The following is a 22009-nucleotide window of genomic DNA, read 5'->3' on the forward strand; positions in this document are numbered from 1 at the left end:
AGAGGGTAGTGCGTACTACAGAGGGTAGTGCGGACTACAGAGGGTAGTGCGTACTACAGAGGGTAGTGCGTACGGCCCAGTACATCAATGTAATGGTCCGGTGGCCATTTGATCAGTTGTTCAGCAGTCTTATCGTTTGAGGGTAGAAGCTGTTAAGGAGTCTTTTGGTCCTAGACTTGACGCTCCGGTACCGGTTGTCATGCGGTAGCAGAGAAAACATGTCTTGGGTGGCAGGAGTCTATGACAGTTTCATGGGCTTTCCTCTGACACTGCCTCGTGTGCCTGATGCATCATGAATACAGCACTGCCTCGTGTGCCTGATGTATCATAAATACAGCACTGCCTCGTCTGCCTGATGTATCATGAATACAGCACTGCCTCGTGTTCCTAATTGCTTTTATACCAACATATTAAAATAACAATGAATTAACATATTTTCATTCAAATGTTATTTGATACTCCAAATCATACAATTTAATTCTTCCACAAGGAGATACACTGCATTCAGAAAATATTCAGAGGGGGAGGGGGGGGGGGGGGGGGGGGAACACACGGGGCCAACCAGGCAGGATATAACTCCACCCACTTTGCCAAAGCACAGCCCCTACACCAGCAGAGGGAAATCAACTGACCACCAACTTACTACCCTGAGACAAGGCTGAGTATAGTCCACAAAGATCTCCTCCACCGCACGAGGCACAACCATACAGAGCTGGAAATTCTAAAGGGAAACATTGTTTCTGAGATCGGGCAGGGAGACAGCAAGGCTCATAACCCTGTTATGTAAGGGATAATCAATGAGGGGCTATGCATTCCATGGAAAATAATGAAGGAGGTGGAAGGTGTGTTCTGAATTCTGATTGGCTGAAAGCCATGGTATATCACAGTATACCATGGGTATGATAAAACATTTATTTTTACTGCTCTAATTACGTTGGCAACCAGTTGATAATAGCAATAAGGCTCCTCTGGGGTTTGTGATATATTGCCAATATACCACGGCTAAGGGCTGTGTCCATGCACTCCGCGTTCCTAAATACAACCATTAGTCGTGGTATATTGGCCATACACCACACCTCCTCTTATTGCTTAAATAAAGCACGCTCTACAATGCCCTTCAAGCCAATCAGAAAGTAGTATTCAACAATGTCATTGTATAAACCAAACTTAATGCCAGGCTAGAGCAAGAGGGAATATATGTGCGAGTTGAGATAAGTACAAGAGATGATTCGGACATCAACTTGAACATGATGACATTCTTATGATGGCACAATGATAATTCATATGAAACTGTTAGCAGGCATAGGCGCTGGAACACCGCTCGTCCAATTAGGATCCAGGATCCAAACAACCAGTTTATAATAATAATAATAAAAATGTCATATTGACTATGGTATTGACTATGGTTGAATAATGACGCATAGTTACCTGTAACCAGTTCTATTGTATATGTATATTGTGCCTTGGATGCAAGAAAAAAAACGAAAAAAAAACGTATTTATTTGTATGTACATGTTGTGTGCACTCTGACTGTTTCATTCACTGCTGTCCAGGCTTGTAGCATACTACTCATTTCTAATATTTTTTCATTAGGGAAATCTATAAAATATGTTAAAGAAAAATGATGATTATTCCCAGTAACTGATTAGAAAAATCGTTGTACCGTCACTCGCTTTTGTTAACTGACAGACTGGATAACCAATTACAGTGTAGAGTTTTCTGATCAGCCAATAGTGGTATGGGGAGTGGCGTCCTGCTTTCGGATGACCCAATGGGAGAAACGAGGAGGTGTCGTTTGGTGACCCTAGCTAAACATATTCGCCCACTGCTGTGTCCGTTGCTCCTGGTTTTGCTAACGGCTACAGTAGCTAGCTTTATATATATTTTTAAAAATCCGTCAACAACAATAACATATCATCAAATTATGGAAGGCCGTGGCTACAGTTCAGGTATGTATCAAAAAATATTAAAATGGGTTTATATTTTCACTAGGTTATTCATGTTCAAGATGTTATATTACTAATGTCAGCTAGCTAGCTTATTACTTACAAGCTAACGTTAGCTAGCCATTCAAGATTGCTAGCAAGCTAAAATAGTAACGTTATTTTGTACGTTATACATGGTCATTTTACAGAACCGGTAATGCATGTAATACGTAGCTAGCTGTGGTTTATATCGAAAGAGAACGCCACAGTCTTGGTGTGTAATCTCATTAAAATGGAGTCCGTCTGCCACGACTTGAACTCACAATAGCGTTAAGAAAATGGCCGCCATATGCCGTTTTTCCACATTCCCCCTCCAGAGAATACGTTCCCCACAGCCCTTCACGTGAATGTAACTAACGTTAACGTACTAACAAGTTATGATTGCCACCGTTAGCGGTATAGCTAATGTTTTTTTGTTTACCAAACGGTTTGTAAAATTGCAAGGTTGCCGACTAGTTAACTAACGTTAGCTAGCGAAGTTAGTTGGCTAGCTAGCTAGATGTTAGCTTACAGGTAAGTTAGCGGGCTAACTAGTTTATTTGTTGTCAAAGGTTCACCCGTGTGAATTCATTAGCTAGCTATGCTACGCGTGTGTACGTTATTCTGATATGCCACATTGCGTTATACAACCCGTTTTGGAGTGCTTGTGGATAACCCTTTAATTTGAAACCTCTCTTTAATCTGTTAGGAGGATACTCGAGCTGGGGAGGAGGGTCGGGGAGCCGAGGTAAGAGAGAGAGAGAACGTACTGAACCTGTTAACACCAGTCTAGAACATTACATATCTGAATTGCCCAAGAATATGTGCCAGCGGTTTTAGTTGAATATACAGTAACACTTTACACCACAGAATGTTAGCTGGCACCTTGCTTGGGGAGGACAGGCTCAAGGTAATGGCTGGAGTGGAATTAGTGGAACGTATCAAACACATCGTTTCCAGGTGTGATGCCATTCCTTTCGCTCTGTTCCTGGACATTGTGTGCCGTCCTCCCCTCAGCAGCCTCCTGTGCTTTAAACATAATTGATTGTGTTGACTTATCATATTTACAAAATGCACTTAGCCAAAGGCGCCCATATCAAAATTATTGGAATTTAAACGAGGTAGCCTATGATTTGGCTCATTTCCATTCAGGTAGCTAGCTAGCTACACCTCTATACCCCTGCCTGTAAACTGTGTGATCCTCACCTTAAAATCATCTCTGCTCTCCCCCGAGGCTCAGACAACTATGACCCGTATGGAGGGGGCTACAAGGACTCCATGTCAGGGATGGGGGGCTACGGAGGGGGGCACAAGAGGGGTCTCTCTGGGAGCTCTCTGTTGTCGACGGGGACCAGTGCAGACGCTGTCATCGCTAAGATCAACCAACGCCTTGACATGCTGACCCAGCTGGAGGGAGGCATGAAGGGTGGGGGGCGCAGCGACAGGTAACACACACAGATCTCTAGCTGACATGCACACACTTTTTTCCCCCTGGCTGGTAAAGGTGTCCACATGCTTCTCAGCCCAAAGTGTCCGGAACAGCTCGTGCATATATCATGACGACATTGTGACATTTTTGTGGTCTTCGGTACATTTCCCCCTGGGTTGTTCTGTCAAACAGTGTTGATTCTTCAGGAAAGTCTTTGTCATTCAACGAGAGATAATGATTGGTTTTCAAGCAAATTCTTTCATTGAGAAATACTGCACAAGACATCTTAGTTACATGTAAAATTGACTATGATCTCCTTTGCAAAAAAAACGTAAACATTTGATATTCCATGAGTTATTAGATTAACTCTTGACTATTTTGAGGGAGTGTATACTGGCTACGGCGCCTCAAAATGGACAGACTATTGTCGCGTTTCTCATTTTTCAAGCGAAGGTCTTTTAAGGGAGTATGCGACCACACTCGTTCAGTTCGCCTAGCCCACTATTATAGCTAGCACCAGCCAAACTGAAGCAAGCTAACACCTTAACTCTCCCCTGGTTTCAACTCGCCACACACACCCGTCTTTGCCCTCAAGATCAATCACGCACCTTCACACAGTTGTGTAGTCTGCCTTTCCAACACTATACATACACACTCTCAATCATCTGACCTGCGCCTCTCCTGTGTTTTCCACACATCTGCAGCTAGCTGTTTTCCATATCAATCCTCCTTTCTCTTCACACCTCAATCGCCTCACAATGCTGCCACACCCTCTCTCTTCCTGCTTGAATCACCACATTGCTGCTCCACAGCCTCTCTCTCCCTGCTTTAATCACCTCACAATGCTGCTCCACAGCCTCTCTCCCTGCTTTAATCACCTCACATTGCTGCTGCCACAGCCTCTCTATCCCTGCTTTAATCACCTCACAATGCTGCTGCCACAGCCTCTCTCTCCCTGCTTTAATCACCTCACAATGCTGCTCCACAGCCTCTCTCTCCCTGCTTTAATCACCTCACAATGCTGCTCCACAGCCTCTCTCTCCCTGCTTTAATCACCTCACAATGCTGCTGCCACAGCCTCTCTCTTCCTGCTTTAATCACCTCACAATGCTGCTCCACAGCCTCTCTCTCCCTGCTTTAATCACCTCACAATGCTGCTCCACAGCCTCTCTCTCCCTGCTATAATCACCTCACAATGCTGCTCCACAGCCTCTCTCTCCCTGCTTTAATCACCTCACAATGCTGCTCCACAGCCTCTCTCTCTCTGCTTTAATCACCTCACAATGCTGCTCCACAGCCTCTCTCTTCCCGCTTTAATCACCTCACAATGCTGCTGCCACAGCCTCTCCCTGTAATCACTACATACCACCCACATATTTCCTGTCCCCGCCCTCCTTAGCTAGCCCCTCCCCCTGGACACGGCTAGGATGTAACGGTAAGGGTTACAGGGTAAATATCCAATGTATTTCGGTTGGGGCAATGTTTTGATTTAAAGGGGATTTTCAGACCTCAAGGATACGTATTGCTTCATTTTGCTGAAACATGACATGTTAAGGATAAGTAGTCTGTTTCTCCGATTCCAGTCCGTTAGTTTGGGTAACACAAGTAGGTTTAGTCTAAACCAGAAAGTAGCTAGCTGTAGTTAAGGGTTTTTAACTGTTGTTGAAGTAACGATAGTAACTATCCAGATGAGCCTCTACCTGGCTCCTCCCACCCAGCACTAGAGATATGAGCCTCTACCTGGCTCCTCCCACCCAGAACTAGAGATATGAGCCTCTACCTGGCTCCTCCCACCCAGCACTAGAGATATGAGCCTCTACCTGGCTCCTCCCACCCAGAACTAGAGATATGAGCCTCTACCTGGCTCCTTCCACCCCGTATGCTGTCCTGGGTGTAGTTGGTTTGTCTTCATTATACTGTCATGCTTATGGATTCCCATTCATATACCCAGGTAGATCCCTCACCACCACAGGCATAGTTCCCAGACACACGGAAGTCAGCAGCAGGTCGTTATAGTATTCCCCCTGTGTCATGGATGTAGAAGTGCAGCACCCACAGATCCCCCAAATGCACTCCCCTGTCTGCTCTATCTGACTCAGACAAATACACCAACATGTCCACCTCATCCTGACTCTCTGTGTCTGAGCGGGAGGTTGCTCGAGGGGGGAGGAGGGAGAGAACGAATGCCGGTGACAACAACCAAGGTCATATTTTGGCTGAGGCCCCACCCTGTAAATGCACAACAAACACCAACTAAATGTGCCCCCCCCCCCCCGCCCCCTCTGTATTGTGGTACAGTCTAATCACCCCCACATGCAATTTGCCACATGGAACAGTCCTGTTTCTATAAGGCTGCTCTTGTCTGTCTGTCTGTGACCCATGAACCAACCCTGATATTCTGTACAGCTCCAGCTCTGTCCCCACACAGTGAGACCTCATCTTGACTAGAAAGGGAGTAAACCCCCCCTCCCCCACTACTGGGGTACCAACCAACCCCCCCTTTGACCTCAGAGAGAAGGGTGGGGTGGATGAGAAATGGGGAATGCTCAAATGTGTGTAAACCAAATGTTGACAGAGAAAAGCCTTCCTGCCATGAATGCCTACATCAAGACTCAGCAGCGTTGGGATTGGCAGAAACATTCTGCCTCATTATGACATCACTAATGTGGCTCATCATCTTGGGGGGAAACATGTCATAGAGAGAGAGGAGTAAAAGGAGGGGAAGAGAGATTCCCTCCCTCACTCTCTGCTCGTTCTACCACTCCCTCCCTCCCCCTTTTCGCAGGTTTGACCAATACGAGTCCTTCGACTCGCGGGGTCCCTCCTCCCTCCCCTCCCGGGATCTCTACAGATCCGGTAGCTATGGTTACGGCGATGGCCGAGGGGACATGACCCAAAGAGCTTCAGGCTTCGGAGGAGGTGGTGGTCTAGGCTCAGGCTTTGACAGCTCCTCCTCCTACGGAGCTGCTAAGATGCAGCGGCAGAACATGAGAGACTCCTTCTCCAGTGGCCAAGGAGGAGGAAGCTGGGCCGGAGCAGGCCAGCGCTCCCCGAGGAGGGGGGGAGGCCGCGGAGGGTTTGGAGGCCGCAGATCCGACCCCACTCCCATGGGTGGAGGTGGTGGTAGGATGGGTGGGAGAGGAGGAGGCCGGGGAGGTGGCGGTCACTCCCCTGGGGGTAGGGGCAAGCTCCCATCCCTCCTGGGTCACCGCATGCCCCCCCAGACCGGGGCCTTCCACCAGTCCGCTCAACAGGGCCGGGTCCCTGGGCACCAGGACTTCCCAGGGCGCCACTTTGGAGGGGGCCCCCAGGGAGGCCACCAGCGCGGGCGCAAGAGGCCCCTCAACCGAGTAAGTACCCTACCGTACTGCCCGCCAGTCTGCCAGCCCCACAGCAGGGCATGATGACCTACCTACCAACCCCCCCACCCCTGTTCATCAACCCCCGTACCCCCTAAACGCTCCCCTACCCTGCCTACAGTGCTAAGGGCCTGGGGAGGCGTGGATATAATTGACATGACAACTACCCCCCCAAACTCATAGTTTGGTCATCGTACTATCGCCCCCAGTCCCTATTCAATATAGCCACAAATGCCTCTGATTGAACCGAACTGTCCCTTTCCCATTGAAAGGAAACTGCCCTGCTCCAAGAAATAGTGGCCCCTACCAACACCACCCAGCAGAGATCTGGACCAAACTCCATTATAATGTCCGTTCTCTGGGTTTTATTTTCTGTTTTTATTTTGCCTGGTTCTGCCCCTGATGGAGGCCTTATGGTAATAGTGGAGATATGTCAGGGAGTCCACTAAAAGTTCATTTTGAGGATCTATTGGAAAGTTCCTTTTGAGAATCTATTGGAAAGTTCCTTTTGAGAATCTATTGGAAAGTTCCTTTTGAGAATCTATTGGAAAGTTCCTTTTGAGAAAAGTCTATTATAGTAATGGTTAAGGGATCCAAGTTTAAAGATGGAAAAAAAGTTTTTATTAGTCTACTGATAGTCCCAAAATGTTTTGCATGTCAGCAATCACGTTTTGAAGATATTTGACTTTGAAGACGCAGTGTCACTGGCCACGTCATCAATGTGATGATGATGTCCCCCAGCAGCAGCAGCAGCCTGGTGGTGGTCAGCGTGACGGTCAGAAGAAGAGAAAACAGACTCTGACCGCAGCAGATGAACCAGAGTCCAAGATGAACAAGACAGAGAGCGCAGGTGGAGAGACCGCTGAAGGTACCACACAGAACAGACACGACAATGTCCACACACAGTAACTACCCCTATGCACTGTCTGACCTGACTGTCTTTCTGTCTCTCTCTCTGACAGAACCAGCAGAGAACAACGGTGAAGAAAATGAGGTGAGGAGCTGCTGTGACTTAACTAACACATCTGTGTGACCGTGTGTGTCTGTGTCAGTACTCATTTCGTTTCTCTCCTCTCCAGGCAACCAAAGCCCCAGCTGATGGAGAGAAAGGTAAGATGGATTCATCTCCTCTGTTATTAGATCTACTATCCTCTCTTCATCAACTGGCCCCTGTTCTCCTCCTCTTCCTCCTCTCTTCATCAACTGGCCCCTGTTCTCCTCCTCTTCCTCCTCTCTTTATCAACTGGCCCCTGTTCTCCTCCTCTTCCTCCTCTCTTCATCAACTGGCCCCTGTTCTCCTCCTCTTCCTCCTCTCTTCATCAACTGGCCCCTGTTCTCCTCCTCTTCCTCCTCTCTTCATCAACTGGCCCCTGTTCTCCTCCTCTCTTCATCAACTGGCCCCTGTTCTCCTCCTCTTCCTCCTCTCTTTATCAACTGGCCCCTGTTCTCCTCCTCTTCCTCCTCTCTTCATCAACTGGCCCCTGTTCTCCTCCTCTTCCTCCTCTCTTCATCAACTGGCCCCTGTTCTCCTCCTCTTCCTCCTCTCTTCATCAACTGGCCCCTGTTCTCCTCCTCTTCCTCCTCTCTTCATCAACTGGCCCCTGTTCTCCTCTTCCTCCTCTCTTCATCTGGCCCCTGTTCTCCTCACAAAACGACTATAAATTGTCTCTATGAACTTGCCCAGTGATTTTAAAGTAATGATAATTAGTGGACATTTAGAAAACATTGTAATGAGATGGGACAATAGCCTGCTACGGTGCGTTTCCATTGAACTGTGTTGTCATAGAAACAAACAACACATTCCCATCTAGTGTCTTGGAGGTGTTTCCATGATCTTTTTAGTCTGCCTTCCCACCTATCTGTTTCTTGTCTCAGGTAGCCTCCGAAAGCCAGCATGGACAGAATGTAATAATTTACTAATGAGCCATATTCTAATAATTCTCATGTGCCAAAGTGTCGCCATGGTGAAACTTGCACTCCTGTAGATCTGGAATAATTGGATGGTGAAACAGGAAGACCAGAGATGCCTCGTCCCTGATTGGCAGATGAGTGGCAAACCTGATTAGAAGCACTTGTTGCTCATTGGTTGTTCTCTACAAATGCTGTTTTGAAGATTATTTTTTTTTTTTACCTAAACACTGAAGGCTGCAAAAGCGGAAACATCTGTGTACGCTATCCTTGATGCAGTGAAAATAATAGAAATTGAAATATTTAAGTAAGCTTGATTTAACAAGTGTTTAGAATTAAATGTGGAGTCTAGCTTATAGTTTGTTACGTGATGACATCACATGCCCCTCATACCTTAAATTTTACTTGTGGAAAAGTTTCCCGCTGTAAAGAAAGTTGGACTACAGAGAGATTGTTGAGCGGAGAACATTTCTCCTATAGCTGCCGTTTCTGTATTTAGATTTTTTTGTTGCCTTATTGCTTTTGTCAAATGAACCTGGGTCAATGCAAACCTACCGACAGTCTCTCTTTCCTGCTCCGCTCTTCTTTTATTCAAGCTGGGTGACGTTTCACAACTCTAGATGTCATTTTCAATAGACCGCCCCTCTCCTTGCTTCTCTCCCTTGCCCGCTTCCCTGTCACCTCCTCCCTCTTTCCATTCCCCTCCAACATGGAAACCTTCTCTCCCTTTCCCTCGCTATTTCCCTTCCTCTCCTTCCCCGTCTCCCTTCCTCTCTTTCCCCGTCTCCCTTCCTCTCTTTCCCCGTCTCCCCTCCTCTCTTTCCCCGTCTCCCCTCCTCTCTTTCCCCGTCTCCCCTCCTCTCTTTCCCCGTCTCCCCTCCTCTCTTTCCCCGTCTCCCCTCCTCTCTTTCCCCGTCTCCCCTCCTCTCTTTCCCCGTCTCCCCTCCTCTCTTTCCCCGTCTCCCCTCCTCTCTTTCCCCGTCTCCCCTCCTCTCTTTCCCCGTCTCCCCTCCTCTCTTTCCCCGTCTCCCCTCCTCTCTTTCCCCGTCTCCCCTCCTCTCTTTCCCCGTCTCCCCTCCTCTCTTTCCCCGTCTCCCCTCCTCTCTTTCCCCGTCTACCCTCCTCTCTTTCCCCGTCTACCCTCCTCTCTTTCCCCGTCTCACCCTCCTCCTCTTTCCCCGTCTCACCCTCCTCCTCTTTCCCCGTCTCCCCCTCCTCTCTTTCCCCGTCTCCCCCTCCTCTCTTTCCCCGTCTCCCCCTCTTTCCCCGTCTCCCCCTCTTTCCCCGTCTCCCCCTCTTTCCCCGTCTCCCCCTCTTTCCCCGTCTCCCCCTCTTTCCCCGTCTCCCCCTCCTCCTCTTTCCCCGTCTCCCCCTCCTCCTCTTTCCCCGTCGCCCCCTCCTCCTCTTTCCCCCCTCTCCTTCCCCCCCTCTCCTTCCCCCCCGTCTCCCCTCCTCTCTTCGCCTCATCTCTCCATCGGTCTTCCTCTCCAACTGTAACCTCTCCTCTCTCCCCAGTGGTGTCGATGCAGGAGGAGATCTCTCAGATGAAGAAGAAGCTCCAGACAGGGAAACAGACTCCTCCCCAGGACAAGGTCCCCAAAAACAGGAGGAAGAGGGGCGGCTTCCTGGAAAGGTCAGGGGTCACACTAACACCCAAAAGTCAAACCCAGAGGTCAGTTATTACAAAATACATCTTAATCATTAATTTCTTAGTCTAATTTTCTTCCTTTTCTGTCTGTCCTTTACATATCTTCTCCTCTCTCTCTTCTCTTTCTCAGAGGTCAGAGTTTTTATATGGAATCTTTTCCTAAATACACCAATAAAACCACTGATCATTATAACAGAATGTGATGTCACTAAGGCGCCTTCAGAGAGGATTCATACCCCTTGACTTTTTCCACATTCTGTTACAAAGTGGGCTTAAAATTGATAATTTTTTGTTTTTGTTTTGTCCATTACATGTTAGAATAACCTTTTGTCAACTTGCTTGTTGATCATTGCTAGACAACCATTTTCAGGTCTTGCCATAGATTTGAAAGCAGATTTATGTCAAAACTGTGACTCAGGAACATTCAGTCTTCTTGGTAAGCAACTCCACTGTAGATATGGCCTTGTGTTTTAGGTTATTGTCCTGCTGAAAGGTGATTTCCTCTCCCAGTCTGTTGGAAGCAGACTGAACCAATTTCCCTCGAGGATTTTGCCTGTGCTTATCTCCATTACGTTTCTTTTTATCCAGAAAAATTCCCCAGTCCTTAATACAAGCATACCCATAACATGATGCAGCCACCACTGTGCTTGAAAATATGGAGGGTGGTACTCCATAATGTGTTGGATATGTCCCAAACAACATTGTATTCAGGACAAAAAAGTGAAATGCTTTGCCACAATTTGTATTAATTTAGTGCCTTGTTGCAAACAGGATGCATATTTATGGAATATTTTAATTCTGTTCAGGCTTCCTTTTCACTTTTTCGGTTGGGTTAATATTATGGAGTAACGTTTTGTTGATCCATGCTCAGTTTCCTCTTATTAAGTTCTGTGACTGTAAAAGTCACCATTGGCCTCATGGTGAAATCCCTGAGCGGTTTCCTTCCTCGTTAGGAAGTACGCCTTTATCTTAGTAGTGACTGGATGTATTGATACACCTTCCAAAGTGTAATTAATAACTTCACCCTGTTCAAAGGGATATTCAGCATATGCTTTTTTTTTTCTCTCGACCAATCGGTGCCCCTTGAGGCATTGGAAAACCTCCCTGGTCTTTGTGGTTTAAATTTACTGTGCGATTGAGTGACCTTACAGATAATTGTACATGTGGGGAACAGAGACGAGGTCGTCATTCAAAATCATTTACTGTGCAACAGTATTATTCCACACTGAGTCCATGCAACTTATTATGTGACTTGTTAAGCACATGTTTACTCCTGAACTTAATTAGGCTTGCCATAACAAAGGGCTTGAATACTTATTGACCCAAGATAGTTCAGCTTTCATTTTAAATACATTTGTAAAAAATTTCATGAGACATCATTCCACTATGACATTTATGGGGCATTGTGTGCAGCAGGCCAGTGACAATAATAAATGTCATCCGTTTTAAATTCAGGCTGAAACACAGTGTGGAACAAGTCAAGTGGTGAAAACTCTGAGGGCTCTATGTTCTCAGAGAGGGCAGAATGACCTGTCTTCTCTCCCCTCCCACTCTCTCCCACCTCCCTCCCGCTCTCCCACCTCCCTCCCGCTCTCTCCCACCTCCCTCCCGCTCTCTCCCACCTCCCTCCCGCTCTCGCCCACCTCCCTCCCGCTCTCGCCCACCTCCCTCCCGCTCTCGCCCACCTCCCTCCCGCTCTCGCCCACCTCCCTCCCGCTCTCGCCCACCTCCCTCCCGCTCTCGCCCACCTCCCTCCCGCTCTCGCCCACCTCCCTCCCGCTCTCGCCCACCTCCCTCCCGCTCTCGCCCACCTCCCTCCCGCTCTCGCCCACCTCCCTCCCGCTCTCGCCCACCTCCCTCCCGCTCTCGCCCACCTCCCTCCCGCTCTCGCCCACCTCCCTCCCGCTCTCGCCCACCTCCCTCACGCTCTCGCCCACCTCCCTCACGCTCTCGCCCACCTCTCTCCCACCTCCCTCCCGCTCTCTCCCACCTCCCTCCCGCTCTCTCCCACCTCCCTCCCGCTCTCTCCCACCTCCCTCCCGCTCTCTCCCACCTCCCTCCCGCTCTCTCCCACCTGCCGCTCTCTCCCACCTGCCGCTCTCTCCCACCTGCCGCTCTCTCCCACCTCCCGCTCTCTCCCACCTCCCGCTCTCTCCCACCTCCCTCTGTCTCCTCTCATTCCTTCTTTTCCTAAATATTCTCTGAGGGCAGAATGACCTCCTGTAGTCTTTCCTCTGTCTCTGTGAATGGATGGGGGGGGATAATGCGTTACTCAACACTAACCACTTAGCCGTAGTTTCACTCACCACACCGTCCAACATAGCTGCCTCTGATTGGGCCGGCAGGCTTGTGGTCTGACGGTTGTTCTGTGTGGTCGACAGGGTGACGTTTGCGTGCTCGGTGTGTAAGTTCCGTTCGTTCTACCACGAGGACATGGCGGCCCACCTGGAGAGCAAGTTCCACAAAGATCACTTCAAGTTCCTGTCCAGTCAGCTGTCCAAACCCACCACAGACTTCTTACAGGTAGACACACACACAATCAAAGGCGGACACACAGGCAGACACACACACACACACACACACACCCAATCAAAGGCAGACACACACACACACAAAGGCAGACACACACACACAAAGGAAGACACACACACACAAAGGAAGACACACACACACACACACACACACACACACACACACAATTAAAGGCGAACACACAGGCATACACACACACACACACCCACACCCAATCAAAGGCAGACACACACACACAAAGGAAGACACACACACACACCCAATCAAAGGTGGACACACACAGGCAGACCCATGCAGATGGACACACACACACAGGCAGACCCATGCAGATGGGGACATTCACTCAATCTTCTGTAAGATTACCGTGTGTTTTGAGCGGCCCCCCCCTCTTACTGTGTGTGTCCACACCAGGAGTACCTGAACAACAAGTATAAGAAGACGGAGCAGAGGACCAGTCAGATGGAGAACCACTGTGCTGCCATCTGTCAAGTCTACAAGGAACAGGACCTCACCAGGCGTAAGGACAGCCGTGTGTTTGTGGTGTCTACCAGGGTTTCCGTTTGTCGCTAATAGCAGGCTATTGTGACATAATGCATTTTAACTTTCCCACCAATGAAAATACCAGTGAATAAACTGGTGATTTAAGATCAGACAGCTGTTTGTTGCTGCTGATTTTAAGATCAGACAGCTGTTTGTTGCTGCTGATTTTAAGATCAGACAGCTGCGTACGTACTGTGTGTTGTGTACGTACTGTGTGTTGTGTACGTACTGTGTGTTGTGAACGTACTGTGTGTTGCGTACGTACTGTGTGTTGCGTACGTACTGTGTGTTGCGTACGTACTGTGTGTTGTGTACGTACTGTGTGTTGTGTACGTACTGTGTGTTGTGTACGTACTGTGTGTTGTGAACGTACTGTGTGTTGTGAACGTACTGTGTGTTGCGTACGTACTGTGTGTTGTGAACGTACTGTGTGTTGCGTACGTACTGTGTGTTGCGTACGTACTGTGTGTTGTGTGCGTACGTACTGTGTGTTGTGTACGTACTGTGTGTTGTGAACGTACTGTGTGTTTTGTGTACGTACTGTGTGTTGCGTGCGTACTGTGTGTTGCGTACGTACTGTGTGTTGTGTACGTACTGTGTGTTGTGTACGTACTGTGTGTTGTGTACGTACTGTGTGTTGTGAACGTACTGTGTGTTTTGTGTACATACTGTGTGTTGCGTACGTACTGTGTGTTGCGTACGTACTGTGTGTTGTGTACGTACTGTGTGTTGCGAACGTACTGTGTGTTGCGTACGTACTGTGTGTTGTGAACGTACTGTGTGTTTTGTGTACGTACTGTGTGTTGTGTACGTACTGTGTGTTGTGTACGTACTGTGTGTTGTGTACGTACTGTGTGTTGTGAACGTACTGTGTGTTGCGTACGTACTGTGTGTTGCGTACGTACTGTGTGTTGCGTACGTACTGTGTGTTGTGTACGTACTGTGTGTTGCGTACGTACTGTGTGTTGTGTACGTACTGTGTGTTGTGTACGTACTGTGTGTTGCGTACGTACTGTGTGTTGTGTACGTACTGTGTGTTGCGTACGTACTGTGTGTTGCGTACGTACTGTGTGTTGCGTACGTACTGTGTGTTGCGTACGTACTGTGTGTTGCGAACGTACTGTGTGTTGCGAACGTACTGTGTGTTGCGTACGTACTGTGTGTTGCGTACGTACTGTGTGTTGCGTACGTACTGTGTGTTGCGTACGTACTGTGTGTTGCGAACGTACTGTGTGTTGCGAACGTACTGTGTTGCGAACGTACTGTGTGTTGCGAACGTACTGTGTGTTGCGAACGTACTGTGTTGCGTACGTACTGTGTGTTGCGAACGTACTGTGTGTTGCGAACGTACTGTGTGTTGCGAACGTACTGTGTGTTGCGAACGTACTGTGTGTTGCGAACGTACTGTGTGTTGCGAACGTACTGTGTGTTGCGTACGTACTGTGTGTTGTGAACGTACTGTGTGTTTTGTGTACGTACTGTGTGTTGTGAACGTACTGTGTGTTGCGTACGTACTGTGTGTTGTGTACGTACTGTGTGTTGCGTACGTACTGTGTGTTGCGTACGTACTGTGTGTTGCGTACGTACTGTGTGTTGTGAACGTACTGTGTGTTGTGAACGTACTGTGTGTTTTGTGTACGTACTGTGTGTTGCGTACGTACTGTGTGTTGCGTACGTACTGTGTGTTGTGTACGTACTGTGTGTTGTGAACGTACTGTGTGTTGCGTACGTACTGTGTGTTGTGTACGTACTGTGTGTTGTGTACGTACTGTGTGTTGCGTACGTACTGTGTGTTGCGTACGTACTGTGTGTTGCGTACGTACTGTGTGTTGCGTACGTACTGTGTGTTGCGTACGTACTGTGTGTTGCGTACGTACTGTGTGTTGTGTACGTACTGTGTGTTTTGTGTACGTACTGTGTGTTGCGTACGTACTGTGTGTTGCGTACGTACTGTGTGTTGCGTACGTACTGTGTGTTGCGTACGTACTGTGTGTTGTGTACGTACTGTGTGTTTTGTGTACGTACTGTGTGTTGCGTACGTACTGTGTGTTGTGTACGTACTGTGTGTTGTGTACGTACTGTGTGTTGCGAACGTACTGTGTGTTGCGAACGTACTGTGTGTTGCGTACGTACTGTGTGTTGCGTACGTACTGTGTGTTGCGTACGTACTGTGTGTTGTGTACGTACTGTGTGTTGTGAACGTACTGTGTGTTGTGTACGTACTGTGTGTTGTGTACGTACTGTGTGTTGTGAACGTACTGTGTGTTGTGAACGTACTGTGTGTTGTGAACGTACTGTGTGTTGTGAACGTACTGTGTGTTGTGAACGTACTGTGTGTTGTGTACGTACTGTGTGTTGTGTACGTACTGTGTGTTGTGTACGTACTGTGTGTTGCGAACGTACTGTGTGTTGTGTACGTACTGTGTTGCGAACGTACTGTGTGTTGCGAACGTACTGTGTGTTGCGTACGTACTGTGTGTTGCGAACGTACTGTGTGTTGTGTACGTACTGTGTTGCGTACGTACTGTGTGTTGCGTACGTACTGTGTGTTGCGTACGTACTGTGTGTTACTCTTCTGTGGAACAGGGTGGATTTGTAAAGGTTTTCTCCTGTGTTTCTCTTCTCTGCTGGTCCAACTGTTTCCCTGTTTCTCCCTCCTCCGTAACAGAGTTGGGTATGGAGCACTTCATGAAGAAGGTGGAGGCAGCCCACTGTGCAGCCTGTGACCTCTTCATCCCCATGCAGTTCTACGTCATACAGAAACACCTCAAGTCCCCCGACCACAACTTCAACCGCAAGGTCAGTACCCAGCTCAGTGTATAGTGACTGATACCAGGTCAGTACACAGCTCAGTGTATAGTGACTGATACCAGGTCACTACACAGCTCAGTGTATAGTGACTGATACCAGGTCAGTACACAGCTCAGTGTATAGTGACTGATACCAGGTCAGTATACCGCTCAGTGTATAGTGACTGATACCAGGTCAGTGTATAGTGACTGATACCAGGTCAGTACACAGCTCAGTGTATAGTGACTGATACCAGGTCAGTACACAGCTCAGTGTATAGTGACTGATACCAGGTCAGTACACAGCTATACAGTATAGTGACTGATACCAGGTCAGTATACAGCTATACAGTATAGTGACTGATACCAGGTCAGTATACAGCTCAGTGTATAGTGACTGATACCAGGTCAGTATACAGCTCAGTGTATAGTGACTGATACCAGGTCACTATACAGCTCAGTGTATAGTGACTGATACCAGGTCACTACACAGCTCAGTGTATAGTGACTGATACCAGGTCACTACACAGCTCAGTGTATAGTGACTGATACCAGGTCACTACACAGCTCAGTGTATACACTGATACCAGGTCAGTGTATAGTGACTGATACCAGGTCACTACACGGCTCAGTGTATAGTGACTGATACCAGGTCAGTACACCGCTCAGTGTATAGTGACTGATACCAGGTCAGTATACCGCTCAGTGTATAGTGACTGATACCAGGTCAGTACACAGCTCAGTGTATAGTGACTGATACCAGGTCAGTACACAGCTCAGTGTATAGTGACTGATACCAGGTCAGTACACAGCTCAGTGTATAGTGACTGATACCAGGTCAGTATACAGCTCAGTGTATAGTGACTGATACCAGGTCAGTATACCGCTCAGTGTATAGTGACTGATACCAGGTCAGTATACCGCTCAGTGTATAGTGATTGATACCAGGTCAGTACACAGCTCAGTGTATAGTGACTGATACCAGGTCAGTACACAGCTCAGTGTATAGTGACTGATACCAGGTCAGTACACAGCTCAGTGTATAGTGACTGATACCAGGTCAGTACACCGCTCAGTGTATAGTGACTGATACCAGGTCACTACACAGCTCAGTGTATAGTGACTGATACCAGGTCAGTATACCGCTCAGTGTATAGTGACTGATACCAGGTCACTACACGGCTCAGTGTATAGTGACTGATACCAGGTCACTACACGGCTCAGTGTATAGTGACTGATACCAGGTCAGTACACAGCTCAGTGTATAGTGACTGATACCAGGTCAGTACACAGCTCAGTGTATAGTGACTGATACCAGGTCAGTATACCGCTCAGTGTATAGTGACTGATACCAGGTCAGTATACCGCTCAGTGTATAGTGACTGATACCAGGTCAGTACACAGCTCAGTGTATAGTGACTGATACCAGGTCAGTACACAGCTCAGTGTATAGTGACTGATACCAGGTCAGTACACAGCTCAGTGTATAGTGACTGATACCAGGTCAGTACACAGCTCAGTGTATAGTGACTGATACCAGGTCAGTACACAGCGCAGTGTATAGTGACTGATACCAGGTCAGTACACAGCGCAGTGTATAGTGACTGATACCAGGTCAGTACACAGCACAGTGTATAGTGACTGATACCAGGTCACTACACAGCTCAGTGTATAGTGACTGATACCAGGTCACTACACAGCTCAGTGTATAGTGACTGATACCAGGTCACTACACAGCTCAGTGTATAGTGACTGATACCAGGTCAGTGTATAGTGACTGATACCAGGTCAGTGTATAGTGACTGATACCAGGTCAGTACACAGCTCAGTGTATAGTGACTGATACCAGGTCAGTACACTGCACAGCTCAGTGTATAGTGACTGATACCAGGTCAGTACACTGCACAGCTCAGTGTATAGTGACTGATACCAGGTCAGTACACAGCTCAGTGTATAGTGACTGATACCAGGTCACTACACGGCTCAGTGTATAGTGACTGATACCAGGTCACTACACAGCTCAGTGTATAGTGACTGTAGGGCAGGATGAGACCAGCTCACTATACAATATAAACCCTGCTTGGTTGAGATTGTCAGGGAGCACTATACAATATAAACCCTGCTTGGTTGAGATTGGCAGGGAGCACTACACAATATAAACCCTGCTTGGTTGAGATTGGCAGGGAGCACTACACAATATAAACCCTGCTTGGTTGAGATTGGCAGGGAGCACTACACAATATAAACCCTGCTTGGTTGAGATTGGCAGGGAGCACTACACAATATAAACCCTGCTTGGTTGAGATTGGCAGGGAGCACTACACAATATAAACCCTGCTTGGTTGAGATTGGCAGGGAGCACTACACAATATAAACCCTGCTTGGTTGAGATTGGCAGGGAGCACTATACAATATAAACCCTGCTTGGTTGAGATTGGCAGGGAGCACTACACAATATAAACCCTGCTTGGTTGAGATTGGCAGGGAGCACTACACAATATAAACCCTGCTTGGTTGAGATTGGCAGGGAGCACTACACAATATAAACCCTGCTTGGTTGAGATTGACAGGGAGCACTATACAATATAAACCCTGCTTGGTTGAGATTGGCAGGGAGCACTACACAATATAAACCCTGCTTGGTTGAGATTGGCAGGGAGCACTACACAATATAAACCTGCTTGGTTGAGATTGACAGGGAGCACTACACAATATAAACCCTGCTTGGTTGAGATTGGCAGGGAGCACTACACAATATAAACCTGCTTGGTTGAGATTGACAGGGAGCACTACACAATATAAACCCTGCTTGGTTGAGATTGGCAGGGAGCACTACACAATATAAACCCTGCTTGGTTGAGATTGGCAGGGAGCACTATACAATATAAACCCTGCTTGGTTGAGATTGGCAGGGAGCACTACACAATATAAACCCTGCTTGGTTGAGATTGACAGGGAGCACTATACAATATAAACCCTGCTTGGTTGAGATTGGCAGGGAGCACTATACAATATAAACCCTGCTTGGTTGAGATTGGCAGGGAGCACTATACAATATAAACCCTGCTTGGTTGAGATTGGCAGGGAGCACTATACAATATAAACCCTGCTTGGTTGAGATTGGCAGGGAGCACTACACAATATAAACCCTGCTTGGTTGAGATTGGCAGGGAGCACTACACAATATAAACCCTGCTTGGTTGAGATTGGCAGGGATGCTCTATACAATATAAACCCTGCTTGGTTGGATACAGAAGATTTGAAGGAACAAGTACTTTTTTAATTAAACTTTTTTGCTCTGCCCTCCCTGACCTTTCCCCCACTGACTCCTGTGTGACCTTTGCTTCCTACGTGACCCCAGGGTATGATGGAGCAGTCTAAGAGGGCCAGTCTGTCAGTGGCTCGCAGCATCCTCAACCACAAAATCATCGGAAAGAAGCTGGAGAGTTACCTCAAGGTACACAAACGCCTATCTCACACAGAACCCCTCCCCCCCACCTTAGAAACACTGACTCTGTGCCTCACGCACTCATTCACTCACTCACAATCTCTCTCTGACCCTGCCCTTCCTCTCTGCAGGGTGAGAACCCCTTCCTCGGTAACCAGGACGACCAGGACCCAGAGGACTCAATGATTATGGAGGTGTCAGAGGCTGAGCTGACCAATGAGAGCCTGGCGGAGACCACCAAGGAAGAGGCGGGGCCAGAGACATCGCAGGAGGCCACCGGGGCTGATGGGGTAGAGGAGGAGAAGATGGAGGAGGGGGGAGTGGCGGTAGCAGATGCAGGGGAGGAAGAGGCGCAAGTAGAGAAGCCAGCGGGAGGAGACGGGGACACGCAGGGTGAGGAGGAGACGCAGGGTGAGGGGGAGGCTGAGGGAGAGCTGGAGCAGGTAGGAGAGGAAGAGGAGGAAGGGTTTGAAGTAGGAGATGAGTTTGGAGAGGAGGATGAGGGAGTGGAAGGAGAGCTGGGAGAGGAAGAGGAGGATGAAGGAGTGGGAGGAGAGGATGAGGGTGTGGCGGTAGAGAAGAAAGACGAGGATGCTGACGTGGTCGTCATAGAGTGACCTTTACCCTCAATGACCCTTTGACCTCCCTCTGGACCAATTAATACAGCCCTCTCTCCCCTGTCCAGCCAATCCCACTCTACCCCTTCCACAAACAGCCAATCAGATTCATTTATACTTACCTCCCCCCCTCCATTCAGAACCGATACTCACTAATATACTTCTGATACATCTGTTTTCATATATAGTTTCTCTTCTGTGTAAGTAGACTTTTTTTGTTGTGCCTTTTGAATCTGTCGGTCTGCGTTGGGATATTTTGACAATGTTTCAGTGGGTAGAGGACCGTGAACTTAGTGTTATTGATATGACACACCCCCTACCTGGTATTACTACTGGACGCACCCCCTGTCCGTCATAGCTAGATTCCTAGGAAGTCTGAGCTGATTGGTTCGTCTCTTATCGACTCCTCCCAAACGTGCAAAAACTTATTTGAAATGTATTTGTTGGTGTGTTTAGATGGAAAGACGGGGCAGGATTTAGTTTTACAGACGGTTGCTGTTGTCATCCATGTTCTTTTTTGGACAGATGAGAATAAATGTTTAAAATGTTTATCTGTTGGTTTGGTTTCTTTGTTTTGAGCTGATTTTCTTCTAGCCTGATCTCAGATCTTTGTGCTCTTGACAATTCCATTGCTGTTTGTCAAGACACACGACAAAGAATTATAGTCGGCATGATCGCACAAACAGACTGGCTGATGTTCTGATCTATTATTCTAATAGTGTTTAAATTACAATTCGTATCTCCTGACCAATTCTGTATCAAATTAGTCTGGGCTTTTTTTGTTTAAAATATTATGTGATTAGAATAAAAAATGATTTCTTTACACACATGGTTAAAAAGCTCAGGACAACCTTAACACGGCACTGTAAATCCAAGCATTCACATTGGGTGCAGCAGGATGGCGGCAGGCAGTGGTTAGAGCGTTGGGCCAGTAACCCGGAAGGTTGCTGGATCCAATCCCCGAGCTGACAAGGTCAAAAATCTGTCTTTCTGCCCCTGAGCAAGACCGTTAACCCACTGTTCCCTGGGTGCTGAAGACGTCGATTTTAAGGCAGCCCCCCCACACCTCTCTGATTCAGATGGGTTGGGTTAAATGCGGAAGACATTTGTTGAATACATTGTTGTTTAACTGACTAGGTATCCCCCTTTCCCTGATCAAAGTAGTGTGTTGTTTAACTGACTAGGTATCCCCCTTTCCCTGATCAAAGTAGTGTGTTGTTTAAAAGGGCTTTTGGCAGTTACTACATACATTTTTGGACTTCTAAATGAACATGTACCCATTAATTCATGAAGAAAATCACTTCTAAATGAACGTGTACCCATTAATTCATGAACATCACTTCTAAATGAACGTGTACCCATTAATTCATGAAGAAAATCACTTCTAAATGAACGTGTACCCATTAATTCATGAACATCACTTCTAAATGAACGTGTACCCATTAATTCATGAAGAAAATCACTTCTAAATGAACGTGTACCCATTAATTCATGAACATCACTTCTAAATGAACGTGTACCCATTAATTCATGAACATCTCTAAACGCCTCCATGAGCTTTTAGTTCAGTTGTCATACCTTATCAGAATCCAAAATATAAACTCCAATGTTTAAAACTATAATTTTGATATCATGGATGGTCAGTCCTATGCATCCATTGCTCTATGAATTTGAGTGGTTATATTTCTGCAGTCCCATCCCTTGGCTTTTTTACTGAAACAGGAGTAGGCTTAGTTATTTCTGCTACTTTAAGGTCTCGTCTTAATGTAACACTG

At 47.5% G+C, this 22009-nt stretch overlaps 1 protein-coding gene across 7 annotated transcripts; it reads left to right on the forward strand.

Moving 5' to 3' along the window:
* The first annotated feature begins 1792 nt into the window (after positions 1-1792).
* Positions 1793-20783, forward strand: LOC110517298 (A-kinase anchor protein 8-like). Of its 7 annotated transcripts, none has more exons than XM_036948858.1 (13): positions 1793-1949; positions 2674-2712; positions 3199-3409; positions 6179-6743; positions 7494-7620; positions 7715-7746; positions 7832-7862; positions 10176-10293; positions 12690-12831; positions 13252-13357; positions 16049-16179; positions 19531-19626; positions 19749-20783. In XM_036948858.1, the coding sequence occupies exons 1-13, from the start codon at positions 1925-1927 to the stop codon at positions 20232-20234; spliced, it is 2109 nt and encodes a 702-aa protein (XP_036804753.1). In that variant the 5' UTR covers positions 1793-1924; the 3' UTR covers positions 20235-20783. The 7 variants fall into 7 exon arrangements, with proteins under 7 accessions (XP_036804753.1, XP_036804747.1, XP_036804748.1 ...); XM_036948852.1 differs by having other exon boundaries at positions 1794-1949; positions 10176-10332; XM_036948853.1 differs by having other exon boundaries at positions 1794-1949; positions 7497-7620; positions 10176-10332.
* The last annotated feature ends 1226 nt before the right edge of the window (positions 20784-22009 follow it).

Source organism: Oncorhynchus mykiss, chromosome 17 (assembly GCF_013265735.2).
Source record: "Oncorhynchus mykiss isolate Arlee chromosome 17, USDA_OmykA_1.1, whole genome shotgun sequence".
Classification (NCBI taxonomy): Eukaryota; Metazoa; Chordata; class Actinopteri; order Salmoniformes; family Salmonidae; genus Oncorhynchus; species Oncorhynchus mykiss.